This window comes from Copadichromis virginalis, linkage group LG14, assembly GCF_057382275.1.
Source record: "Copadichromis virginalis isolate Kocher_CV1m ecotype Utaka linkage group LG14, C_Virginalis_male_GT1.1, whole genome shotgun sequence".
In the NCBI taxonomy this organism is placed as follows: domain Eukaryota; kingdom Metazoa; phylum Chordata; class Actinopteri; order Cichliformes; family Cichlidae; genus Copadichromis; species Copadichromis virginalis.
In genome coordinates, this window is record NC_140631.1 from 39,362,597 (window position 1) to 39,390,365 (window position 27,769).

Consider the following 27,769-nt stretch of genomic DNA (forward strand, 5'->3'; position numbering starts at 1 on the left):
AGCCAGAACACTTGGTAGATTTATGGTTAGAGATGAATGAAGTTAAAGAAATAAGCTTCAAAATCCTAAATGAGATATAATAAGGTCTTACTTGGATGTGAGTGACTGTGTATTGTGTGGGAATAATGTATTTGTTTTTGTGAATTACTGCAGTCTGCCTCGAACAATATTTGCAGCTCACTACAAGACAAGAAATCTGAATTAAAATAAAAAGATCAGATCAGATATACTTTGTTAATATTAATACTAATACTAGAAAAACTAATGTTACTGATAATTATAATAACAGTACCTCCAGCAACAACAGTAATCACTATAATAAATAAAAATAATACTGATTGTAAAATAAGAGCCGTGCATAACATACAAAAAATAAATGTTAAACTTAAAGAGCACGTGACTAATCAAATTTAGAGCATGACTTTGTTTTAATGTGAAATAAATTTAAGACACATAAATTCGTACGTGTTAAAATGAAACCATTCGTAAACTGATGGTTGAAGGAGTGTAACCGCCAGCTGTAGGAGTCTTTCTTTACTCAATTTTTGTAAGTGTGACCCTTTTTATTTCCGTGGCAAAGACTATCATTAATTATTTTTTCATTTTATTTATTTATTTTTATTATTTTCTGTGTCTACAATTTATTTTTGTATTTTCGCATGTCCGTTAATTGATTTATTAATTAAAAACAAAAAGTTCCGGTTACTAGCGTCCAAGCTCACGACCTCTGCGCATGTTCGAACTTCACGCGCTCGCGCTTTTGCACATGAGAAACCCTTGAAGCTCTGAAGGTGACTTCTGGTAAGTTCATTTTTACTAAGTGGCATTTTGTTTATCTAATCCGACGTTGCTGTTATGTTCTGATAAAAGTTACCAAGCGGTAAATTATGGTCGTGCATTTCTTGTCTTCGACCAAATTTCTTTGTGACGCAGCACGAATGTGGGGATTAGCTAAAATAGCGAGCTAGCGTGCCTAAATTAAGCCGTTCTGAGTTTGTAATAAAACTTCAAATTTTTGTGTTTTTGGTGAATTAATACGTGTCCCCACATGAAATTGCTCCAAGTGCGCTAAAGGCATATTTACTTATTATTACTTTGTTTTTTTTTCGTCCCCTAATCACCTTTCTCAGCGATTTCGCCATGTCGCTTCCACGTGTACTACAGTGCCCGTGCTCACGTGCATTGTAGCAGTCACAAACTGAGTGGACGCTTTTATAAGTTGTCAGTTTGATTTGACACAGCTGTGTGAGAGTGGAGGAGTTGAGATAAAGTTAATTTAACCCTAACATGTGTTTTTGTTAAATCTGTGGACACTTTTATGGAGGGTCTGTGCTCGTGTTATTTGTTAATTCACTCTGCCTTATTTTACAAACTGTACACGTAAAAAAAAGTGACCGGAGTTTACCCTTTATCTGTAGTCAGACCTATTCGCCGTCACCTGCTGCTTTAACCTGCAAATTTCTTTGCTGGGTTTTGATTTGGGGCATGAAGAGTGCAATTAACCCTCCGCGCCACCAGAGGCCGCTAGTGAAGCGCCGTAATATATGTATTCTAACTTGAATCATTAAAACAATAATTTACATAAGCAGATGGGCTTGTTCCGTTTTGTTAAGTTAAAATAACACTCACTTGGCGTATTGGGTCTAGGTTGCGGCGTTAATGTGCTTAAAAATGCAGTTTATTTCTTGTTTTGCGCTTTCGTTTCCCATTGGAGTGACGCGTACCACGTGTACCGGAAGGCAAGATATTATTTATTTGCGAACGTCAGTAGACATAAATAAAACCGGATTCAACATAACACTGGTTATACCTAATCTGATGACCTTATGGCTACCGTTTTATGTCTTGAAATATGTCTTGAAATTTTTCCGAACCGTCAGTGAGGGAGACTGTGCGGGGAGTGACTCCGTCTGCTCCGACGTATTCCCGGTATCGCTTCTCGGCCTTTTGGCTAAGATCAAGTGTAGTATCTGTTCTTATCAGTTTAATATCTGATACGTCCCCTACCCGGGGACCATATATTAAATTGATTTTTGGAACAGGGAGATGGAATAGGGGCTTGCTCCGTCCACTCCACGCATCGACCTGGTATTGCAGTATCTCCAGGAACGGTGCACCCCCCTAAACATGTGGAAAAATATTGAAAGTTTGTCCAGGTGGTCACAGCACCAGAATAACTGAGACCCCTTATGGTTTCTTGTTGCTGATTACCAATTTGGAATGTTAGATTCCAAATTATTATATTAAGTTGCAACACAACAATGATGCAAACACATAGTTGCTGCAGACAAAGCAGCACACAAAAAAATTGTATCTTGGTAGATTTTAAAAAAATGTATTTAATGAGATTTTCCAATGCCTGACTAAAGCTGGCAAGGAAACAAATTGTCTGCAGTTCGTGGAAAATTGTTTATTTATCCATCTACAGTGGGAAACAAAACCACATCTACATTTATTGTCTTTAAGTCTTCTATTGATCATTTTCCAATATCCGTTTCTATATATTGGCACATTTATTTCAGTAGAAACAGAAAGCAGCTTGTGATTTAGAGCTATTTCTCATATTTTGTAGGCTTTGTAATATATTATTTAATTAGTTCAGTCTGTTACTGTTATCCTCCTGGAGCAACTGTAACCCACACAATTTCCTTAAGGATTATTAAAGTATTCTGATTAGAGAAGAAAAAGGTGCAGTGCTGGTGGATAATATTTTTATTTTTCTTGCAGTAAATATTTTTAATTTATTTAACCTTCATTTATACAGCTAGTTCCAGTGAGACTAAATGTCTTATTTACAGTAGTCCAGTCTGCTTCTTAACCATCTATTATTTTCTCAAGTAGAACCTGGGTCGTCTTTATGTGTTTCACTGAATGTGCCTGAGAGAGAAAATGTTAGACCCTAGTACGTGTCTGCCTGTGTCCAGTGACGTATAACAATCTCTTGCTATGAAAACTGTTCTGTTGTTCATGAAATAAGTGGCTGTGTCACCCAGCAGCTCTCTGTGGGCTGTGGGTTTGGTCTTTATGTATATGTTTATTATCCAAAGCGCTTTTCTCTTAAAGTTGGCTCATTCCTTGGTAATCTGACTATGACTATATCAGCTGCATCTATTGGGTTATTTTGGTAATAGATTGATCTATTGATGTTTTTTTTTTTTACCCATCATCTGTTTCATTTTTCTAAAAAGACCCCCAAACCTTTTGTATTTACGTGACATCTGAAATTGTAATTTTTTAAAGAAAATATTTTCTTAGCTGCCAAAATATATAAATGCGCTCAAGTAAAGTCAAAGCCAAATAAAGTAAGATAAATATGCAATCTAAAATAAGATATAAAAAATGAATCTTTACTGTCTTCGTGGAAGGCTTTGAGATTTTGTTCATGCGTCTGCTTGTTTAAGTGTGCAGTGAATTTCTGTCTGTAAGCCTTTAAAGGAGAATGTGGTGCCTGCAATGCAGCGATGCGAGTATATCAGCAGTCTGAAGTTTGCCTTTGATGCAAAGTTTTTATGCTGCTGCAAACAAGATGTTATGATGGTGTAGACATTAATTAATATTAATAATAATTTAGTGTCCAACGTAACGTCACTGTTGCTGTGGTGATGTCAGTGCTTCTTTTCAAAACTGGGCCCTGTGTTTGCTTAATATTGTCAGACTTTTTATTCACACGCTGCTCCTAAATCCCTTTGTATCGCAGGTCTGCTTTTAGTCGCAAATGCATGTGAAATGCACGCGTTTACATCCTTGAACACATCGGCAGGCTACAGAGCTGGGCATTAAATGAAGCAGCGAAGCAAAGACTGTGTTGAGGATTGTTTATAATCCAATTTTTCAAAATACTTGATGAATCGCTGCAGCCCTATTTCGCTGTAAGAAGTGTAATTCTTGCAAAATGCATGCATTGAAGTAACATTTAAAGTAAGAAAAGGCTTCGGCTCTTCTGTAATAGGTTTTGTATTTGATTTTGGATCTGGACAGTTACTGAGGGTCGCCTGTGAGACGAGGGAGAATAGTAGGAAATATTGATCCAGCTATCACCCCCTCATCGTCTTGTTTCCTGTCACTGCAAAAGTGGACAGGAATGCTGCTCTGCAGAATGTCCGATGTAGTTCCAGATATCTGGCTGATAGCAGCATCTCATCTTGACCATTTGGTGCCATTTGTTTTTCTCTGCAGCTGTCGTGTATTTCACCAAGCATGACATTTATATTTGTTAGTTCAGGTGTACCACATACTTCTCTTCCGCTGGCTGGGATGTCCTCTCTAAGAAGGAGAAGCATACTTCTGCAGTCATGGCAGTCCAGGCTTTGTTATGTGCAGAAGGGCCTAAACTCAACTCCAGCTGCAGCATTTGTTCTTGGTCCCTGTGAGCTGCAGGGAGCTCATGCGGTGGACTCGTCCTTAATCTGTGTTTTCTGATAGGTCAGTCGATCTTGTCTTTCTCACTGTTATCACTGGTCAAGGTGAACATTCAGGGTACGGCAAACTTACAACCCAGAGAGGAAATGCCCAAAGTATGTGACTGGCTGCAGACTTTTAAAAATGGAATCGCATTGAGTAATCAGATGGCAAGAGCGAGCGTCAGCCAAGAGCAATTAGAAATTGAATGCAGACAGATGTGAATGAATCTCCAATAAAAGCAGTGACAGGTTCAAATACTTTTGTTTGACCTATTGAGTCAAACAATGAGAGTCAAATATTGAGAGGAGTCTGAAGCTGCAGAATGTAGTTTGAAATCATTTAAGTGAGTGTTCCTACTCCGGGACAGTAGGGGGCAGCAGCAGGAGCAGAGTGAACTGTTCAGCAGCACATAACAAAGGAACAGGAAGTGGTTGTGCTGTTAGCAGAAAACGTGTGCGCTTTATGCGTTTTTTCCTTTTTTCTAAACATCAGACGTGAATCAAACAGTTTTCAGCTGCAGTTTGATTCAACTTGGAGTTACTTGAACTTCCTGTTGGTTTGTTGGTGGATTTAAGGAGGTTAAATGGATGAAAAAAGGTGATCTTTCAGTTAGCTTTTGTTGTGCAGATGCAGCAATGCATGATGGGAAAGACTCCCCGTATATTTTAAACTCAACCTGATGTGGCTCTGTTGGAAGCTCCTTCCTGTGTATATAAATAGTGTGTAGTCCCAGCCTCCTGCAGGCTGTGTTTGTGTTGATTGTGAGATTGTGAGCACCGTGAGTGTGCAGGATTTGTGTGTGAAAGAGTGCCCCATGTGTGAGGTGAACAACTCATACTTACCTGGCAGGGGAGATACCATGATCAAGAAGGTGGTTCACCCAGGGCGAGGCTCAGCCATTGCACTCCGGTTGTGCTGACCCCTGCGAATTCCCCAAATGTGGGAATCTCGACTGCATAATTTCTGGTAGTGGGGGACTGCGTTCGCGCTCTCCCCTGATCACATGTTCAAAGAAAACAGAGGAAGCAGATACTGAGGCAGTGTCCTGCGTTTATTAAGGCTCAGAAATCTCCGTTGTTGTGTTATTTGAGGAAGATGTTAGTGAAAGCTTTGTGCTGCACAGTCTTTTCACTGAAGTCCTTTGTGCACTCTGGAGCACACTGTCACCTCCCGAGTGTTCATCCACTTAACAAACAGCAGCTTCTTTTCTAATCCAGGGCAGCTCGTCCCTCTCAGTCGTGTTAGGAAAGTCATTTTTGTCCATGTGCAGAAAGACAGCCTGTTTTTTCCCTTTTCTTTCCTCTAATGGTTCCACAGCAGCCAGCATGTGTGTTATGCAGATTGTGGAAGAGGGCAGGGCTGGTAGAACAGTTAGCCAAAGTGTAGCCACCACCGAGCAAAGAAAATGGTTTAAAGATCTATGACAGACGAGCAGCTCAGACCATAACTTATGTTGACCTCACTCTTTCCTGTGTACACAAAAAACTGTCACATGTGACCCGGTGCCCAATCAGCTTGAACAAACCGTTTGTATTCACACTTTGTGGGCTTGTCCCTCATATACGACTTCATGCCACTGGTAGCCTTACATGCCACCATCCTCTAATCTGTGCAGATGTTTCTACAAGGCTGAAATGAGCTTTGCAGGTAGTGTAATGTGATGATAGAGTGGATGTTCAGTCTGATCATGACAGAAACTCATCTTATTCCTTCTTTGCTGTTGTTTACACACAAGGAAGCTCTTAGAATATGTGTGTGCAATAAACAGTGTTGTTCCTGCTCCGGGACAGTAGGGGGCAGCAGCAGGAGGAGAGTGAACTGTTCAGCAGCACATAACAAAGGAACAGGAAGTGGTTGTGCTGTTAGCAGAAAACGTGTGCGCTTTATGCGTTTTTTCCTTTTTTCTAAACATCAGACGTGAATCAAACAGTTTTCAGCTGCAGTTTGATTCAACTTGGAGTTACTTGAACTTCCTGTTGGTTTGTTGGTGGATTTAAGGAGGTTAAATGGATGAAAAAAGGTGATCTTTCAGTTAGCTTTTGTTGTGCAGATGCAGCAATGCATGATGGGGAAGACTCCCCGTATAGTTTAAACTCAATAACCTGATGTGGCTCTGTTGGAAGCTCCTTCCTGTGTATATAAATAGTGTGTAGTCCCAGCCTCCTGCAGGCTGTGTTTGTGTTGATTGTGAGATTGTGAGCACCGTGAGTGTGCAGGGTTTGTGTGTGAAAGAGTCCCCCATGTGTGAAGTGAACAACTCATACTTACCTGGCAGGGGAGATACCATGATCAAGAAGGTGGTTCACCCAGGGCGAGGCTCAGCCATTGCACTCCGGTTGTGCTGACCCCTGCGAATTCCCCAAATGTGGGAATCTCGACTGCATAATTTCTGGTAGTGGGGGACTGCGTTCGCGCTCTCCCCTGATCACATGTTCAAAGGAAATAGAAGAAACAGAAACAGATGGTGTTTATCAAGTCTCTGAAAGCTCTGTTATTAGAGAAAAGGTTACTGAATGAATGAAGACTTTGTAGTAAAGTACTACAGTAAACAGGACTTTCTGTTGTTCAGAATAATCTTCCCACAGTATAAAGTTCCCACTAATCTCCACTAGAGGCTGATAGAGTTCTGTTAGGTGGTGTGTGGTTTGTCTCTGGACTGGAGGGAAGTGTTCACACTTTGTGCTTGTCACTACCCGATCCGTACAACGCATGTGCGAAAGGCCACTACTTCCGCTCAAAGCATTTTACGATAGTTACGGTCAGAGTATCTGTTAAGATGTTAGCAATGATAAGTATCTCTTAAAATGTTTGCAGTAATGAAACATTTCAATATAATGTAGACAAAAAAAACGAAAAAGAACAACAGTCACAGTTCAGGGGATCAGATCTACCCGATCCCCCTACCTCTGTACCGTGCATGTGCAGATGGTCTCTGCTTCTGTTTCGTTTAATTCCAGTTTACTCCCCAGCAGTGTTGCCAATAGGGCTGCCACGATTAGTCCACTAGTCACGATTACGTCCACTATCAAAATCGTTTGAAGCTTTCTAAGATCATAAAAGACGCAGGAATAAGTAGCAGGATTTAAGAGTGTAATAACGGACTGAAACAGAAGATGGCAGCACTGCATGTACAAGCATGCCAGATGTCGTTAAACCCCGAAGAAGAAGAAGCTGTGTCCCAGAATTCATAGCGCAGCCCAGCTCAGTTTCCAACGATGGCGGCAGCTAGTTAGTTTTAATATTACTCTTATTATTTTTTCTGGGTCACAAAATAAACGTTTAACATATTTTCAGGCGAGAATGTAGCTGTGTAAACCTCAAATATCTGCTCAGTTTATCAAGACACCGCATATTTTCAAAAGCGCTCCGACGTTTTCGGAGACGTCTGTTACCCACTAGCTCGATAGCTAGCCGGGGGCTAGGCTCACTAGAGCCGTGAGAACACCGGACTCCCGGCAAATCGTTTTCAAACCCACCGCCATCTTTCGCTACTCAGGTTAAACATATATAAGTCACTTAGATAACTTCAAAATGTTATTGTTTGGCTTTTTTTTTAGTATTTTATTTGTTCCTGAGTAAATCGGTTTGGCTGAGATCAAAGTTATAGTTTTTACACAGCTGAATAAACGTCAAGCAGACAGCTGATTATCAGAAGTGTGAGATGCTGGAGAATATACTCCGGTGTCCTGTTATATTTTAGATAGCAAGGAGTTTATTAAACTTCACCGAAACAATCTGCAAATTTAATAAACTATCATCTTGTCTTTATTTTTAGTTAGCACATACCTTAAACACTTAAAGCTGTAAGCTAATGATAGTCATATAAGAGCAGATGCTGCTGGTGCAATAAGCTGTACGTTTTACGTCCAATGGATGCATGATCTGATTAGTCAACTAATCGCAAAAATAATCGGTGACCAGTCGACTATCAAAATAATTGTTTGTGGCAGCCCTAAGTCTGATTATGACAGAAACTCATCTTATTCCTTCTTTGCTGTTGTTTACACACAAGGAAGCTCTTAGAATATGTGTGTGCAATAAACAGTGTTGTTCCTACTCCGGGACAGTAGGGGGCAGCAGCAGGAGCAGAGTGAACTGTTCAGCAGCACATAACAAAGGAACAGGAAGTGGTTGTGCTGTTAGCAGAAAACGTGTGTGCTTTATGCGTTTTTTTCCTTTTTTCTAAACATCAGACGTGAATCAAACAGTTTTCAGCTGCAGTTTGATTCAACTTGGAGTTACTTGAACTTCCTGTTGGTTTGTTGGTGGATTTAAGGAGGTTAAATGGATGAAAAAAGGTGATCTTTCAGTTAGCTTTTGTTGTGCAGATGCAGCAATGCATGATGGGAAAGACTCCCCGTATTTTATTAAAACGAAATAACCTGATGTGGCTCTGTTGGAAGCTCCTTCCTGTGTATATAAATAGTGTGTAGTCCCAGCCTCCTGCAGGCTGTGTTTGTGTTGATTGTGAGATTGTGAGCACCGTGAGTGTGCAGGGTTTGTGTGTGAAAGAGTCCCCCATGTGTGAGGTGAACAACTCATACTTACCTGGCAGGGGAGATACCATGATCAAGAAGGTGGTTCACCCAGGGCGAGGCTCAGCCATTGCACTCCGGTTGTACTGACCCCTGCGAATTCCCCAAATGTGGGAATCTCGACTGCATAATTTCTGGTAGTGGGGGACTGCGTTCGCGCTCTCCCCTGATCACATGTTCAAAGAAAATAGACCCCTAAACTCAGTTACTCAGTCAGATTCAGAGATTTGCTTCTTATTGAGTATCTCAGGGAGATGTGAGTGATGTCAGGACTGGCTGCTGTGGCTCATTTGTTGAGTGCAATTTGTAGTTCTCCCTGTTCGCCACTAAAGGAAGACAGAGCTTTGCAAGTTGGTCTGCTCTTTGTCTCGGAACTTTTATTACTGAAGGAATTTGCTCATTCTGTGTCCTGTATTGATTAAAAATCAACACATGGATAAAAATAAATATCCTCTCATCTTTGATTTTGCAGATTAAAATGTGCATTTTTATTATTTTATTTATTGTGACTTGAACACGATTTTTGCTTACATAGCTGAAAGTGCACTAATCTAACACTCATAAGGTTTTACTATATCAGATTGACAAACGTTTACCAACGCCCTGTAGGTACTGTTCTTTACAGCCTCTCCAACCCCGGTATTTTTACCATAAAAACGGTAACCTGACCAAAAAAACAGCCACAAAACAATTACAATTGTTAAAAAAACAGTGTTCAGTATTTTGCAATAATTTTTTGTGGACTGATTTAATAACTTCAGTAAAGGCATCTCCACCAATAAACCCATATTCAAAACCACCTACCTACAACTAAGGAAGGAGCCAAAGTGTAAGAAGTTCCAGTCTGAGGGGTGTACAAGTTCAGCTTAGCCAGCTCTTTGTGTTAGCAGATTTGATCAACACTAAAACTAAGAAATGACCATGGTGCTTACAGAGGCTTTCATTGTTGGACTGTGTGTGTGTGTGCGCAGCTAAAGAGAGTGTTTGATAAATCATCAGCCAACACTGATGCTGCAGGCGAGTCGGTAGAGTAGTGTTGTAGTTGGTAATCATGTGAATTTAAAAAATTTGTATTTTTTTAGTGCTATCAGCGTTAATCTTGTTAAAATGACGAGCTGACCGCGTCGACGCCGTGCAGCCCCACGCACGGGGCGATCCGCGCTAACTCGCTAACAGAGATTTGTCACATTAATGCGGTTATGGCGTTAACGTCATTTTAACAAGATTAAGGCTGACGGTATTTTTCCAGTTGGTGCTGCAGTGTTGTGGCAATTACACATTAAGGAGTGTCTGAACAAAAAGCAATTCGCTTCTGGCGCATTTCTTTATAATGATGACATTTGCAGGCGGGCATTCAGGCTGTGGTTGCCTAGGAAACTATCCCGGGTTATTAATACCTCTGTCATTTGTGGGCCAGTGACAACCTTTGCTCGTGTTGTTTGTGTGTAGCTTTGTTTTGGAGTTAGATTAAGAGAAAACAGAGAGGACTAACCAAACTTGGTATCATACCAAAAAACAGGATTGTGAGTTGGGGATTATTAAATTTTGCATATTCCTCCACTTTACATTGTCAGGTTCTCTTGGCATACATTCTTTATGTAGTCCAGTCTTTGGTGTTCGCACTCAAAAGCAAGATAGTGTAGTTCATTTCTTAAGCCACCAGTTTGCTAATACTCTTCAATAGCACTATAAATATCTTGGCCGTGTTTCTCACATTTATCCCTGTTGTATTTAAAAATTTCACAAGCTTGCTCAGGGCACCGTGAACCTGGCAGTGTGACAGCGGTGTAGTCATGGGCAGACTCGTATGTAGGGAAGTTTTTCAGCTGGCTTTTTGAGTTTAAGATTAAGTAACATTCAGCACTGGTGCACCTAACTTTTTTTTTTTTTTTAAGGCGCACCAGCACAAAAGTTAGGCGACCCAAATTTTTCAACCACATCGCTTAACACCGCAGTTTTACGTGTGCACTTTTTGGGGGGGAAATTGCTGTCCGTTAGGGCTGCTTTGGCACTCTTTGGTACGTTTCTGAAACATCCACGTTGTCGTAAAACGATTGCTTCGCAGTATTTCACACTTGGAGGATAAATCAGGCTCATTAAAACTGACCTGCTCATGTTGTTGAGGCTTACTTGCTGTAATGACCTCTTTCCAGTGGATTTCTGCTTCACAGAGGAAAAAAAGCACAAGCTCCCACCTGCCTGATCATAGCATGATCAGGCAGGTGGGAGCTTGTGCTTTTTTTCTCAATAAGCAGCGGTATCTCTGAATCAATCGGCATCTTTGTTATGCACTCGTCTTTATTTCATGTTTGTCTTGTAAAGGTCCTTTACAAGACAAACAGTGGCATGTACTGCGCTGACTGCTAGCTGAAGTGAATAGTCTAAAATTTGTGTTGCGTTTGCCTCTGTGTGCTGCCTGTATGTCTTTTTTTGTTCTTGCTCTACGTGGACTACATACACCTGCTCCCTGTCACTTCAAAACATGCATCTCTAATCAGTGAGAGCGCCTTGGCACTATCCCTACTAGTGAAGACTATGTTGTTTCAACAGTGCTTTCCTCTCGGGTTCGTTGAACTCGGACATGCATAGAATCAACTTTTCCATGTTTTTGTTCATAGTGTGTTTGATCTTGGCGTGACTGTAGGCGCAAGAAGTAGAAAAGGATGGGTTTCAGAGCGAAGTGCTACTTTCTATGTAAAAGGGCCTTAACAGTGTGCTGTTTATCTTACATCCTTCTCTGGTAAAAGGTTTACCTTTACACAACTGCATTCTTATGCTTAAAGTAGCCAGATATATTTCTTGTACAAACTGTGGAAAGAACAAATAGTTTGTGTCCCTAGCAAAACCGTTATCAGCACAGGAAAGCCTGGTTTTGAAATATCTACAAGGCTCATTGAATGAATGAATGAATGCAGAATTGTCTACAGTGACCGTAGACTCCGGACCAATCACAACGCAGAACTGTCTGCTTTAAGGATGCACTAATTTGACTTGTCTCAGATATGATACTGATGTCTCGGCTTCAAGATGTCATGTTGTTATTCATATAATTTATTTATTCATATAATTTATTTAGAGTAGCTTCATTTAAAGGCTGCTCAATGAGTTGTTGCACTGAACTAACGTCCTTCTAGCTTTCTGGCTTGTGAGACTTTCCTCTGACTGGACATAATGAAAGAAACCAAAGCTTCGTCTGACTTGGGCTGGATATTTAAGGCAACACACTATCCACCGACAGCGCTAAAGTGGAAACACGAAAGAGATTAAAGTGAACAGAAGAGAGATTCTGCTGCTGTTTGATTCTTGTGTGTCATTGATTCTGTGTCTTGTCTGCCTTTCTGCAGGTTTTTCTGGCTCCTCAGTTTCCTGAGGGTTTGTTATATTATTTGTCCTCTCCCAAAACCCGAGTCCAAACCAGCCGGCTTACCACACGAAAAACAAAGCACATCTGCGTGCAGTGTCTTCTTTCTGTTTGGCCTGGATGCTTTGCCAATTTCCAGATAAGGTGGATGGGAAGTGGAGATGAGGCAGATGAGATGGTGTGAGAAGACAATAGCAAATCGGAGGGGAGAAAGAGAACATTTATAAACCCAGACAACAGATGGTGAGTGAAAAAGAAACACTTGGTCCATCATGGGAAGCCCCCAGCAGCCTTGGCCTATTGCAGCATAACTAAGGGAGGATTCAGGGTCACCTGATCCAACCCTATAAGCTTTCAAAGCATAGAAAGTGCAAAGCCTAATCTTAAAAGTACAGTGTGCTTCTGATAAAACACATGAGGAATACACTATGAAATAAGTTCTTACCTTAAGGTTTTTAATTAAATAGGCTACACAGAACAGCTGTTTTTGTGTGAAGGTCCTTCGTTTCATTATTTTGGCTGCTGTAGAGCTGGAATGTACCAGCTTGTGGGATAAAGTGTGTTTTCTCTTCCCCACAGCCTGCGATGTTGCCGCGGCAGCATCAGACAGTTGGAAAGAAACAGACTCCATGTGGACGGAGGGCAGATGTCCTTCTGCCCAGCTAGAGAACACCAGGATGAATTCCTCAGACTCGGTATCTGACCTTGTGCTAGCGTGGCGGGCCCCGAGTTCCTTCTGATGCTGAACAGTGTCCGGCCTTATATGACCACAACGTGTAGGTGACAGACTCCCTCGTGTTCCTCAGATCTGGATCACTGGCATCTTTTTTTTTTTTTTAAGCATATCTTAGTGCTGTTTAAGTTTTGTTCATGCACATTTCAAGGTATTTTACTTACCTCTTGGTATTTTAATGTTATTCTAGGAATACTGCCTCGGTATCTTACTAAATATAATAATGCGACTTTTTCTTCATAATTGAGCGGTGCCTACTTCAATAAAGTGCGTTGTCAAGAATAGGTTATCTATATAAAAACCAGTGCTACAAATAAGATCTGGGTCTGACTCGCTCCCTGATGGAGACAACTTAGAATTATGTTGCCAAATAAAACTGATTTTGATTGAATATTCTCATTCTTGTTGATTCTGTTGGCTTTTATATGACCTACTTTATCCTGGTTTAACCTTAAAGCTCATCCATTTCTGCAGTACACCGCTCCACTCTGAGCTGCATTAAAAATGAGGGTCACGTTTACACTCAAGACACCGAAGAGTGAACGGTGAAGTCAGAATGATGGAACAATAAAGTTTGAATTCAAGTTTGTTTTTTTATTTTCTAAGAACAAAATTCTCTGCGCACCAGACACGAAGACGCAGACCTAAACAGACAAATTAAAATAACAAAAAAAAAAAAAAAAAAAAATTTGATAAAAGTTGCAAAAGACAGCTTTTACAAAACCATGTTGTCCACTGCCACTGAACAACCCGAGCTTAGAACAATCTTTAAAATGTTCTATGTCAGGTTCCTGTATGATACAAAAAAGTAAAAAGGACAACTTAATATTGAAGACACACAAAAACTGATACTCTAATGCCAACTTGTTCTCACTCTCAGGGTTACAAATACAGCTGTTATGTCAGAAGATAAGCGTCCAATGACATCTTGAGGCTTCTAACAAAAACGGCAGTAATTGAGGGGCTGGGGTGAAAACATGTTGATGCCACACATCTGGGGGATAAATATCAAAAGTTTAAATGCTTGTTAGCATTAGTTAAGCTTAATATATCAAATACACAGAATCACAACTGCATTGTGAGAGGTTACAATACATGACTGTTGAAAATCTGTTTCTCCCCCGTGGTGTGTCGCAAGCAGTTATGGTCTAAGTACACGTGAACATGGGAATGCAGGACCAATCTTCAGCTTCCTCGATACAAAAGAGCGCTCAGTTGGCGTGCTGAACAGTGGAGAAGCACAGTTTGAGGGTGTACGGGTAGGGACCGGCTACAGAGAGAGGAGAGAGTCAGCGTTAGCTCAACCCAAAGAAACAAAAACAAACCATATACAAAATTCCTGCAATGAGCCAAATGAACTGAATGTGTGCTTTAACAAGTGTGTAGGTGAAGCACGGTCAGCTCCTTAGAGTTAACTAACTCTTAACCTGACAACTGCTTACTGTGTATAATTTTAAAAAGGATACTTGAGAGCATCATTGAAAACTTACTTGGATTTTTCATTTGGTAGTGGTTTATCATGGCCAGAGCTTCCATAGCATCGTTGATCGACTCCCACTCTAACAGACCTGAAGCACTGCGATCACTGGGAGCTGCTCCGCCTGGTGGGCACAGATGCAGAAATGTGATGAGACGTTAGATTTTATTCAGATTCAGTCATCGTTTTAAATATTTATCGGGTGCATCTGCCAGTCTTCTTAAAGCTCACTGGCATAACTCAAATACACGTCAAGAGGAGGCGGGTGTAAAGCAGCGTACTTTTTCCTGTGAACATTTTGACATTAACAGGAGCCTTGACACCGATCTCGTCACAAATCTGTAAGAAGACAAACATCGTTAGGGTCTGCAGGTGCAACACTTGTGATAGTCACAGTTTGAATCCTTGGGCTGCATGTGCACAGTTCCTCCTAAAGACCTGAGAGAAGATCTCCGGCGTGGCTTCTGGCTGAGCGTTGAAGAAGTGCAGCACGTTGCTCGGGTGCTGGATGCGGTTTTTAGCTGCTTGTTCTGGGGAGGTGAACCGGTTGTTCCTGGAGCCATGGAATTCCTTGAAGCTGCTTGTGCCATCTTCCAGCTCGTAGCATTGACCAGGAACGATGGCTTGCTGCTTGGATACGCTGCAGGGAATAGGAGGGGGGAGGGGGATCAGCCTTTTAAAATCTTTTATGGCTCTTACTATTTAAGTCTCCAAAACTCAGCAGCTTCAGAAGCTCAGGCATAAACCAGTGGGTGATGTGTCCATGTTTTGTGATGACATTTCCACAGCCTTTACTTTGGACTAAAACAGTGTGTCAGCCTTTGTGTGATTCAAGTCTTTAAAGTGAAACTAACATCAGCCACTCTGCTGCCCGTAGACTTCTTGTTTGTGATTGGTCAGATGTTTTCAACTCCAACTGCTATCCAGATGATCGATTAGAGAATCCGGGGCAAACGGCTATCAGTTAACACTGGGGCGAGTGAAACTGTTGTGCGTGACTAGAAGCTGCTTTGTTCGGGCTCAGATGGTCCTGGAGCGATTTCGTCAGTCTGACACTTGTAGATTAAACTGTTCAAGTTTAACTCACCACACATTCAGTTTCTGTCCAAACAGGAAGTTGTTGTTGAGGTGAGTGATTGCACGGTCCACAGCGTAGCAGTCTCCCATCTCCACCATGGCTGCTCCGGGCTTACTCTTCATGAACTTCACCTGGAAGGGTTCAAAGACAAGATTGACTGGTGCTCTGCTATTTGCCTTTTGCTTTGACTTAAACACAGAATCAATTTGCTCTCTTGACTTGTGTGCGTGCTGATGAACTGGAACACAAGTGTGGCATTGTTGAGGTGGAAAATATTGACTCCGTTTCAGCCATGATAACACTTCCTGCTTACATTCCTTTGTTTCACTCTCAGTGTGAAATTTTGCTTGCTGGTAACTTCATCCTGCTCGCTGAGCTTTTATATCCAAACAGGAGTTAGAAAAACAAATGTGAGACACCTCCTGGGTCATTGTTAAATGTTCATGTCAGTGCATTTACTTCTGAAGGAATATACATTAACTGCATAAAAAGATTGAGACCGTTATGCAAGTTTAAGTAGCAAATCTGGACACAGCACCTGTACCAGTTACCATTTAAAATCATGAGCCTGTGCTGGTCCGACGCAGGATTTACATTTTCCTGTGTTCATTATTTTAAATGTTTGCATTAACTTAATGTTCACCTAAGTAATCTCACTTCAGGTTTTACTGTTCAAAGGTGCCATATTAGGTTTAAGTCATAATATAGAGTTACAGGGTTTTGTAAGTTCATATTAATTACTACAGCACACATGAAGACCCACAGGCACGACATCCCAGGGACTTAGACACGCACCAAAATCATCTTTTATTAGACCTGTGTTCTTTCTAATGGTCAGCAGAGGTCTGACTGCTGAAGACTTCTGGTCCTAAACCATAGGTGTCAAACTCTGGCCCGCGGGCCAAATTTGGCCCGCAGCGTAATTACATTTGGCCCGCGAAGCCATACCAAATTACTATCAGAGCTGGCCTACTGGTATTATACAGCTAATATATATATTGTTTAGTATTAAGCTTTGCTTGTTCCATATTCAGTTTTTCAGCAAAACGTGTTTGAATCCATAAGAAAAGATTCATTCAATAAATATTAACGTTAGCCCGTGACTTTGGTCCAGTTTTGAAATTTGGCCAACTGTGTATTTGAGTTTGACACCCCTGTCCTAAACAATAAGAAAACATCCATCAGCTCCGAACTCTGACATCATCCACCGATGTCGTTAAAATAAAGACCATAGCCTGATATAAAAGACTGATGTCTTTTATAAAAGACCCACCTTCATCTTAGCTCTTTCAAACCAGGACAGTTCTGACCAACTGTGGGAGCGTGAACATACCCATGATTATCAATACAGTACTTAGAACTCATGATTTAACCCACAGTATAAACAGGAAAGTGTTTACTGAGCTCAAGGGAGATGAAGGATGTTTTCACATACACCAAACACAATCAATGATTGATGATTTACAATGCAGCAGCTCAACCATCAGCTTCGCAGCTAAAAAACAGGCACTGACCCGCTCTACGTTCCCATAGAGACAGAAGATGTTGAAGACGCGGTCGGCATTCATCTTGACAGGGTCCAACCCGTACACCATGACAACCGGCGAATCAGCATGTGCGCCGTACTCGCCAGGAGGAGGGGGAGGAGGTCCGTAGCCTGGACCGTAGCTTCTCCCTCCACGCCCTCTCATTGGTGGACCCATACGACGACCTTCGTAGGGCGGGGATCCGTAGCTTTCATCGTAACCATGGTAACCGCCTCCTGAAGAACGAGGCAGAAATCAGGAAAGTGAGAAAATGTGAAAATAACCCCAGTAATCAAGCAGGGTGAGGTAAATATTGAAATCTGTAGAGCCAATTACATAGGACACAGCACCACCTCACTGCCACTGTGTGGAGGACCCAATTTACACAATCGTCTTAACTTGAACGTACCAAGTTTAAAATGACTGTTGACTCATATTGGATGTAGATAGTTTGGATTATTAAAGTTTAAACCTCAGTTTCCCCAGTTTAGGGCTAATAAACCTAGTCTTAAACTAGATCTCGACTGAATCCTTCTTTCAGTCTGGGACTAGGATTAATCCACATACAGAGGAGATTAGCTCAGCATTTTGCATGTTGTGTTTCAGTGGGTTCTCTTGTTCCCCAGGGGCGTGAGAGCCTTACCGTACTCTGGAGGGTGGTCGCCCAGCAGAGCAGGCTGTCTCTGGCGCTTGTTAGGGTTGGCATTCACATCGTCTATAAGAACAGGAAGACAAAAGGAAAGAAGAAAAGGATAGAGAAAGAAAAAAAAAAAAAAAAAGGTGATAAATATAACAAGAAAAGTCTGGAAACAGAACTGTAATCTCTACATGACAATGGGATGCTTGAGCACAAAATATGTATTATGGTAAACTGACATTTTGATGCCAAAGGTGCATCAGAGTGCACACCAAAGCGTCTAAATAATCTGTCAGAGGAACAATTACAAAAACAAAAAAAGAAACTAATCAGAGTACTTAAGAGAAACGCATGCATTTAAAGATTGATGCATCTGGCTCTCACAGGCCAGATGCATCGGGCCTGCGAGAGCCGCTCAGATTACAGATTACACTCCAAACATCTCAACCATCTCAGCAACTGCCCCTTTTGGTCTTGAGTGATTGTAAAGGAATGGTGGGGGAGGGCAAGGACGTGTAATGAATGACAAAGACAGCATTAGGGTCTAAGGAAATAACCCCAAAACCCCTTTAACTCAAAAACATCCACAATGCTAAACCCCTTAGCATGTAAAGTGGAACAGGAGTAAATGGCAAGGGTGAGGTGGATGCTGATGATCTCAGAGGTGAAGAGGGTAAGGGTATCAAACAAAGTCAGTCTGGATAAGTATGACAAATGGCTAAATTTAAAAAAAAAAAAAAAAAAATTTGTACGCTCACACACACCTGCATTGCTCCCATTGCCATCTGCATCACCATCTGTACAGGTACACAATAATCATACACAATCAGAAGGGAAGCCAGGTTAATCATGGTTACATCTTAACTCAAGTGAAGTTACCCGAGGTAAGTGTGGAGAGTGCATTAAGACCACTCGTAAATGATAAGGCTTTCTGTCCTCAGTGGGGAAGAGTTTTATAAGAAATGCAAGCTTGGTACCTTTGCAGGTGACAAATTTAGACTCTCCTAGCTTTACCAGGTGTGTGCCGCTTTGTAATTAGCAGGGTTGGTCACAGACACAGACTAAATAAAAGAAGGACGTAACCACCATTGGTTTGCGAAGCCTTGTTAGGAAGTTTCAGGATGAGTTCTGAAACCACACGAAACGAGAGAACCCGAAGGGCACCGCTCACTCTTTGGCTAACAACTTGTGACTCACAAGCAAATAGCCAATAGGACACCCTGGAAAACCTTATTGTGTCCATAGTTTATTTGGTAAACTTAATGCGTTACTCGGTGAGAACATAAACCAATCAGGAAAGTGTTAAATGAGGTCACAGAATGGAGCTAAGGACCAGTTTTCCATAGACGTCTACACAGCTGCAAGTCTTTTTGCCCCCTACCGCCCATTTAGAAGAAACTTTTCAGCGTTGGTAGCTACGCCCATCTTTTATGCCATCTGTTGTCAAGCACATCCGACACGAGCCCATTAAGTTCACACCCAAACTCCAGATTAAAACATGATTTATTTCCCAAAGAAACTAGCACAGCTCCAGGGAAGATGGATGAGATTACTGATGGCTGTAAACTGCCAACAGAGGGAGCAACAACACAGCTTACAGACATACAGAGAGCAGGTTTGACATTAGAAAACAGAACCACAGCCTCCTCCAGAAAGAGAGATTAAGCCTGTGTGAGGGGAAGGAAAAAAATAATTTAAAAAGAATGGAGTCATGTCTGTCTTGTGTGGCGATGTTGGTAGCTGGGCTTTGGGGTCATGTGGTGCTGTGCAGTTATGTTCCTTGAGAACAGGTCTCGATTTACTTACTGCAAGTTTACAAACAGTGGGAGGAAGACATTTGCTGCGGCAGTTCCACCACTCTCCACTCAACTCATTTCATCCCAAACTCTTATCCATTTCCTCTTTTTGGGGAGGGGGGGGCAAGTCTCCACCTCAGGATCGATTTCCTGGTTTAGCAAGCTGAAACGCCCACTGGTAGGTGGGGAGCTTGGTTGGCGTTTCCATCCTTTTTGTTGCGTTTTGGAAAGGTAGGACTTGAAGCTGCCATAGAGCACATTTCAGTGGGGGGGAAGCTGGCTCCTCTTAGCCGCAAATTGCCAAACCTGCATCACATGGAAGGTGTTACACAGGTTCTAGAGACTTAAATATATTTAAAGAAAAAAAAGGAGAAAGAAGCTAAACAGGGATGCAAGTAGTAAGAAAATCAGAGGGAGAAAGAGGAGAAAGAGCGAGAGAGAAAAGCTGAACTCCATGTGAGGGAGGGACACAGTGGATGGTCTGACTGGACTCTGAGTGTGCTGATGGTGTTGTCAGCAGTGTCTTGTCTTCATCAGTTGTCTTGTGTTGACTCCAATGTGAGTGGAAATGTCTTGATTCGAGGGTGTGAGGTGGATCAGTCGGTACGGCATCAGTGTGCTGCGTTCGTGTCGCAAAGCGTGACGAGCAGTTTAGCTCGAGGCTTTAAAAAAAATGTGATCTTGACTGATTGTTATCAGTATGCATCGTCTGCTGTGGTGAAAGATGCCTGTCACTAGCTTCTGACTGGGTGGGTGGTGCTGTGTCTTCTCTGGTGTCAGTCTTCGTTTGGTGTAGACAATGGGAGCACTGTAGCTGCTTGTGTCTCAAAGTGACGAAGAAGGGGGAAAACGGAGGGGAGGGACCGAGTGTAGCTCAGTACCAAAACTCCCCACACTCTACAAATGTCTCCATGGATCTTGTGCAAGAATGCAGAGATGACGATTGAGTGGTGTATCAGTCCTACATCGGCGTGTTGGATGGATGGTATCTCAGAGGACATTTGGCCCTCTGTGTGATAGTGGTAGTGTCCTCCCTGAAGAAGTGGATGCTTGAGATGGTGGTCGCTGAGTGTTGATGTCAGCGTGTATCTGCACAAAGCTTCTGTGCATAGTTGGTTTTTTTTGAAAGTCACCCATTACAGAGAGCCAGTGAACTGATGCTGGTCCAACACCTCTGTTCTCAGCCAAAATTAAATGTAATAAAATACAGAAGCAAACTTCAACTGAAGCACATTTGGCTTTTTACACCCGACTACCGACCCCCCCCCAAAAAAACATGTTTTGTCAACCGAAATGTAAATTTTAAGGTGTAATTAAAAACAGTGGGAAAGACCAGCATTAGTCTTGGTGGCAAACACATGTTTTTCAGTTAAGTGACTTTAAAGGTACCTTTTGTAATTGCCCTCTGCAGGCAGGAGGGCAACACTTAAAAACTTCAGATGCTTAACCTTAATTAGAAAAAAACAAAAAAAAAAAAACCAAGCTTTTTTTAAAAAGTACAATTGTAAATAACTGTTCGCCTGGTTTAACAATGGTTAGGTTAAGTCACTGTACCTCGGGGTAGAAAGTGGCATTACACAAGAGTACAGCCCAACCATAGACCAACTTCAGTTGTACAAAAAAGTACCTTTAAAGTCAAAGTTTAACCACACTTTGAGAAAAAAAAAAAAAAAAAGTAATAGTACTAACAGATATCCAAAAACAATCCTGCAAAAATGTGCCATGAGAAGGGCAGGAACAGCAAATGCCAGCAGAAAGAAAATGTGCACATAGCAGGTTAGCTTCTCTGTGACTGAACTGATTCAAGAGGACATTTAATGAGAAATAATAGAGCAGCCAATGCTCAGTCAGTGTGACCATACAGACATCTGTCTCAAAACTGGGACTGGGAAAAATAAACCTTAATCTTCTCTACTTTAAGTTACATGAAGAATATCAAAATGTCTTATTTAAATTTTTAAAAAATAAATACAAATAACAGTATAAAGGAGTAAATACTGTTGCTTCCAGTCAGTCACACTGCTGTAATGTGAAGAAAAGGCTGTAAGACATTTCGACCTTTTCTGCAGCAGAAAACAAAAACGCACTTTAACTGTCCAAGTTTGATTTAGACTTCTGCGGGAAATAGACGTCCTAACCTGTCACCTCTACCTTCCACGCCATTCAAGTCATTACATTTATCAGGACGCACACATCAGGTTACGAAGTAAGGTTAAAAGGATTTTCCATTTCCTGTTAAGCTTTGAGGCAGATTTGCTGCTGAAGCCTATTTCAGGCATTAGACTGGTCCCTGCAAACCAAGTAATTTTAACATCTTTACACAAGAAGCTAGCATAATCTTTAAGACTGAATACTAGATTTGTTTATATTATTGGTCTGAAACTGCAAAATGATTACCAACTTGAGCTTTAAAAATAATAGTAGTGGAGCAAATATTGCGCATTAGCTCTAATTTAGATTAGATTTAGTTTTAATCAAGCAAGAGAAACGCCTCCACCTCCCTGCTTTTTCCCCAGCCTTATTGTTTCTGTAATGTTATAGACTTCCTTTAACGTAAAACAGCTACAAGGAAAAGAAAGAAAGAAAAACAATGTTTAACGGTGGGTTCGCTTTGCAGGTGAACTGACTGGTATATATACACCATCACTGGCCTGGCTGTTTTTAACCCTTTATGCATTTTGTTGTTTTGCAGTATTATTTATTATAAGACACCCAACTTTAGAAAAATCAACCCATTTATTTAAATCACTCTTTGTGGAGGAGGACATATTGTTAATGTGCTGTCCCAGCATTAGGCAAACAGTCTCTCTACTGCTTTGGGGAAAAGAAAGCTGCTCTATTCTTGAAACAGTGAAAACTACTTCCTGACAGTAACTTCCGCCCGAGGTGAACTGACTTAATGAGCTGCTGGGAAACACAAACTAGGTTAGACAGGTGCCGAAGCAGGATCTACAGTCACAAGCACCACAATTTACTCATCTTAAGAGTCTGAAGGGAGGGTCACGTAACAAGTAAAGTACACAAGTAAACCAGAACAACAAGATGCCACAGAAAATATTAGCCTCGCTATGTTATCTTTCTCTCTGTCTGTTCCTGCCAGTCTCTCCACTTAGCGATATGCTGGTTTGTAAAAAATAAAAAATTACAAGTTCTGCTTTTTTTTGTTTTTACTTAATGAACCTGAAAACCCAGAGAAATGTAAAGACCCAAAGTAACGCTTCAGTCATAATGCCACATTGGTTTGTTTCAAAATATGCCACATACACTTAAAAAAAAAAAAAAAAAATGGATCCATGTTGTAGCATTATCAGTGAAGAGTGCTGCCTCCATCTGCCCAGTAGCATGCTTGCTGCAAGTCCCCACAGTGGCAGTAAGGGTGCTGAACAGTATCAGGCTTCTCAGCTACAGAGCATATGTAGCACTAAGCAAATGTCTGGGGGTGTGTGTCTGCTGCTTGAGGTTTTACCTGGGCCTCCCAGATTGGGGTTTGTGTAGTCCCAAGTGTCCTGGTCATTCTTGAACACATTCAAACGAGTTGGCTGGAATAAAATGAAGAAAAAAAAAATTATATGAATAAACAAATCCGACTTTTAACCTGTCAAATGAAAATAAATTTTAACTGACTGGACCGGGGTTCTAAACCGGTGGCTCTTTCCCTCCAATCTACTGTGGCTTTGGCTAAAAAACTATCTAGAATCAGTTTTACTTATAACTAGCTTTCATTACATGTCATTAACTCAGAAACATTCACTTTCTAACAAAGAATTTTATTTGCAGGTGTTACCTTTGCATACTCGATCTTCAGGGTGCAGCAGCCAGAGTAGATATCTGCTCCATTGAGTGACGCCTTGGCCCTCTGGGCACTTTGAACGGAGTCAAACGTGATGGCATGGTTAAGGGCACAAGGTGTGTATTTGGACTTTTTAAATGCCACTAAAGAATGAAAAAGAAGACAGCAGACAAAAAACAAAACAAAAAAACCCCCACATGCTGTTAGGCACTGTGGGTAAATTTTAAGCAACTGTAAAAACTTTTCTGATCTCCACCCTGTTTCTTATATGTTTATAAAGATACCAGCTTTCCTTTGTTTCTCACAGTTAACAAATAAGATAGCAGCCAATGAGGACTTGAAAGGATATTCAACCATTGCCTGGACGCCGTTTTTCCTGAAGATAACGATTCTCTGGACCGGCCCACAGTTGTTGCAGATAGTGTAGAGGACGTCCTGAGAACATGAAACAAAACACGTTTTATGATTAGATTTGTTATTCAAAACAATCTTAATGCAAGTTTTGACCCCCCCTTAAAAGTTTCATACTATTTAGTTTGTTTTTTTTTAAATAATCAGTTTTCTTGAAACTCCCAGATTTCCCCCCAATCTGAGCACCACCTTCTGTACAGTCTGAGAATCTGAGTTACAAAATTCTAACTGTGCAATTACCCAAAGCAGCATTAAAGTGCAACCAGCAGGTGTGAAGTCAATTCCTGAGTGTACTCCCATTCAAAAGGTTTACAACTGTAATCATAAGCTAGGTGGAGTGCAGCGATTCCCAAATGGTGGCGTTCAGAACTTACTGATGCTGTTGGTGTGTCATTAACTATATAAAAGATCCATGTTAAATTTTAAAAATTGATTAAATATGTCAATCTGAGGATGTGAACTTCTTCAGTAGGGTGCACCATATAAAGTGGATTAACATAACGCTACTCATTGTGTATTAGGGCTGGGGGTTATGGCCTAAAATCCATATCACGGTATAATTTGAAGCATGTGCGGTGACGATATATATATCGCAATATTTTCTTTTCTTCTGTATAACGTATTTTACACACTATAAGGCACACTTAAAATCCTTTAATTTTCTCAAAAATCGAGAGTGTGCCTTATGTATGTATGTATGTATGTATAACATTAGCACAGTGAAGCTGAAGGATGAACGCTAACTTTTTCCACTCGATAAAAGTTAACGTGAGGGTTTCTGGTGGTTGGGGACAAATGCAATTGCATGGCAGGATGCTATAAATGGACCAAACTTCAGTCAGGAGAACAACTGAGATAATCCATCCACAATATGAGGTTAGTCATTAATATACTGCAACTACATGGGAATAGAGCAGCTGTGAGAGAATTTGGCATTAAAGAATCAAAGGTAGGGAAGTGGAGGAAGCGCAGTTTTTGGCTTTCCTCATATTCCAAAAGTGCTTCGTCTCTTTGCTATTACTGTCGCCCGGCATAATTTGCAGAGGTTGTTTGCAGCCGCTGCAATGCTTTCGACCAAAACGGGCGCAGCTTCATGTCACCATCAACATGCGCTATCGCGGTAGAGTGGTATAGTCAAAATCTCTGGCCAAATTTATATGGTTTCTACCGTATACCGTTTATACCGCCCACCCCTATTGTGTATGTGTATACACTTTCACTGACAGGACGTCTACAGGCTGGTACAAGCCTGGGGCTGTATGGTGTCCATGAATGATCTAAGCAGGGATGTCTTTCTACCGTTACATCGCCAGTACCGCCACTCAATTTTCAGAGAAAAGCAGCACATTCCAACAAATGGCAAAGACACTCTGTATTTGTATGGGTTGTAGCATTTGTGGTCTCTGCTTCCCTTTTATTTCAGCCACCGACACATAACTGACATTGTTCCAAACTACCAGAGCGGCAGCCAACTTTAAAACTTTTCCTGCAGTGCATAACTACTAACAACCGTTTGTGGTAAAACAACAGCACTGACATTTAAGGACACCCGTCAGCTGGTACACAAAACAGTCCCAGGCAAAGTAATGACACAAATCGTTGCACTCACCGTTGTAATAGGGTAGATGGGGTTCATGATAGTGAACAGAAGAACATTGTTAACGGTTCTCGAGTCATCAGAGTCTCCGGGCCTGGATATCTTCTGGCTGGTGGAGTAGTTGATGAACGCTGGGTGGCCGGCGATGTATACCTGGTTGTCTGCAGCATAAGTCACAGCTGTGGATGATCCGTTCATGTCCTCGTACTCTACCAGCGCCTGACGCTTATTGGGCATCACCACCACATAGCTAAGACAAACAGAACACATTAGCTGGGAGTTGATAACTTTATTTATATCGCACCTTAAAAAAAAAAAATCTTCAAAGCATGCCAAACTAAGACAATACACAAACTAAAAGCTGATAAATGAATGACATGTAAAAACCATCCTGTTGGATCTGACGAAGTAATCTGAAGGAAGTCATGAAGCGTCGAGCCTTGGTGAGGTTGTTCCAAAGTCTTCAGATATAAGCACTGACTTAAGGACCCTACCTGAGGGTCTAAAGGGATCAGCATTTCTCTATGTAGTTGAAGGCCAGAGTTGGGTTTGGTTTATAAGCAATCATTAAAAGTCTAAAAGTCACTCAGCTGCTGCTTGCGGAAAACTTTATTCCAAGTTTTTACCTGATTGCTCCAAATTCTTGCAAGGCTTCCACGAGGTCAGCTTCTGTAACACCATCCACCAGCCCCCGGACATGGACCACCACGGATGGAAGGGTCTTGTGCGGATCTTCGTATCCCTATTAAAAACACAATTTAAAAATCAAAACAAAAAAACAACTAACTGTAGACTTCTTCTTTATGAAGGTTTTTTTCCTGGCTCATAACGAGCATCCGTACAGTGAGAGACTTTGTAATTATGCAACTGTATAAGGACCACAAAACAATCGAGATGCGATTCTATTCAGACTTTTAGCTTTAATTCAGGATTTCAAGAAATTGAACTATATTTATACAGCGCCAAATCACAACAGCAGTTACCTTGAAGAAGAAAGACAAGAAATTAACTGGATTATTCTGCATTTAAAAAAAAATGAAATACAATACTTGGAATTTTCCTTTTATTGGGCACCAAAATATTTGACAATCAATGAAGGAAAGTCGAAACATGTCCAGTTACTTGTGCAACCTGCGGACATCGGGTCATCTATTTAAGGATTCTGACACGCTTAACGAATTTATCCTGCAGAAATAATTGCGAGTGGAAGGTAAATTCCCATATGTGCATTTTTGCGGGGGGGTTTTTTTGTGTTAAACCGTCCCACAAAAGATAAAATATATTTTAATACTGTAACACGCTCTCTTCCACATGGTCTAATAAAATTACACCTAGCTACACCAACAAGCTACTCAGTGAGACACTCAGGATTTCCAGTTTGTTGCACTTCTGTGCGTCCTTCTCGGACTGAATACTGGTCACTATCCCGTTTGAGTTTTGAGCAGTTGGGGGGGGAAGGGGTGCTAATCAGGCCCACGGTTCTAATAACGTGCTTTCAATTGCATAGTTATACAGTTCTGTATAAACGTAAATAATAATAATAATTGGCTTGCTCAAAGTATGGACTAATGGTCAATGATCTCTACAATAAAAAGCGGGTTATTTCGTGGGGGACTAATAGCTAGCACGTTGCTAACGTTACCGGCACTAGAACAAAGCCGAGCTACGGCAAGGCCGAGGCGGAGAAACCGCCCTCCGACAGCTCCATTCAGAGGGCAAGGCACGGGCACAATACTATTTACGCCCAGAGACACATCCCGAGCAGCTGCAATCGAAACTACACAGCGTTTAAATGGAAAAACATTGTAAAACGCCCAGTTTTGTTGGACAACTATCTTCCCGGGCATGGATTTAATAACCTGCGGCGCGTCGTGACACATTTTTTCCAGCTCACATCTGAATGAATCAAACTGCACCGAGAAATGAGTTACCGAGCTGCGTATATTCACACTGTACGCTAAATTAATTCCCATTCTTCCTGAGACCAACGTACCGTGGCCATTCCGTCGGTTTTCTGTCTTTTCGTTGCCCTGCCGTCTTCGCTGTAGTAACGGTTAGCTGCAGTAGCCATGTTGTCCCGGTTAAAAAGGATGGTGGTAGTGACGACGAAGTGAAATGGACGGAAAAGTCAAGAAAAACGAGGCTTGCGTATCCACGCCCACTTTCAATACATAACGCGATATGATAGGCCCAGGCAGCTGTCAACCAGCTTGTAACTTGAGTAAGAACCAATCGGAAAAAAGAAGCGTTTAAGTCATTATTTTGAAGTTAAACGCAGCATATACCAATACAAGGCTGGTTATTTTCAAGTGACCTCAGATTATGTACTTTTACCGAACAGGCGCAATATTATTCAGGTTTAGCATTTACAATAAAACCGTATTACTAATGATCAGATCTGATCTGAGGAGCCTCAGGTGCTACCAT

At 41.3% G+C, this 27,769-nt stretch overlaps 1 protein-coding gene, 1 long non-coding RNA gene and 4 other non-coding genes across 8 annotated transcripts; 5 read left to right on the top strand and 1 right to left on the bottom strand.

The window, feature by feature from the left end:
* Positions 1 to 721: 721 nt before the first annotated feature.
* Positions 722 to 13,421, top strand: LOC146694623 (uncharacterized). The gene is made up of 3 exons (XR_014914918.1): positions 722 to 801; positions 12,281 to 12,540; positions 12,877 to 13,421. It is a non-coding gene; the product is annotated as an uncharacterized LOC146694623 (long non-coding RNA).
* On the top strand, positions 1,932 to 2,122 carry LOC146694624 (U2 spliceosomal RNA). The gene has a single exon (XR_014914986.1). It is a non-coding gene; the product is annotated as a U2 spliceosomal RNA (small nuclear RNA).
* On the top strand, positions 5,236 to 5,399 carry LOC146694625 (U1 spliceosomal RNA). Its single transcript, XR_014914952.1, has one exon. It is a non-coding gene; the product is annotated as a U1 spliceosomal RNA (small nuclear RNA).
* LOC146694626 (U1 spliceosomal RNA) lies at positions 6,662 to 6,825 on the top strand. Its single transcript, XR_014914979.1, has one exon. It is a non-coding gene; the product is annotated as a U1 spliceosomal RNA (small nuclear RNA).
* LOC146694627 (U1 spliceosomal RNA) lies at positions 8,942 to 9,105 on the top strand. Its single transcript, XR_014914964.1, has one exon. It is a non-coding gene; the product is annotated as a U1 spliceosomal RNA (small nuclear RNA).
* Positions 13,422 to 13,603: 182 nt separating the features above from the next.
* On the bottom strand, positions 13,604 to 27,482 carry LOC146694628 (heterogeneous nuclear ribonucleoprotein L-like). 3 transcript variants are annotated; one of them, XM_085430888.1, is made up of 14 exons: positions 27,336 to 27,482; positions 25,969 to 26,084; positions 25,355 to 25,592; positions 23,684 to 23,769; positions 23,329 to 23,425; positions 23,011 to 23,083; positions 18,513 to 18,545; positions 17,755 to 17,826; positions 17,100 to 17,347; positions 15,595 to 15,716; positions 14,946 to 15,147; positions 14,789 to 14,846; positions 14,521 to 14,631; positions 13,604 to 14,300 (listed from the first exon to the last, which is right to left on the bottom strand). In XM_085430888.1, the coding sequence occupies exons 1-14, from the start codon at positions 27,411 to 27,413 to the stop codon at positions 14,242 to 14,244; spliced, it is 1,593 nt and encodes a 530-aa protein (XP_085287014.1). In that variant the 5' UTR covers positions 27,414 to 27,482; the 3' UTR covers positions 13,604 to 14,241. The 3 variants fall into 3 exon arrangements, with proteins under 3 accessions (XP_085287014.1, XP_085287016.1, XP_085287017.1); XM_085430890.1 differs by lacking the exon at positions 18,513 to 18,545 and having other exon boundaries at positions 27,336 to 27,481; XM_085430891.1 differs by lacking the exons at positions 17,755 to 17,826; positions 18,513 to 18,545.
* Positions 27,483 to 27,769: the final 287 nt, after the last annotated feature.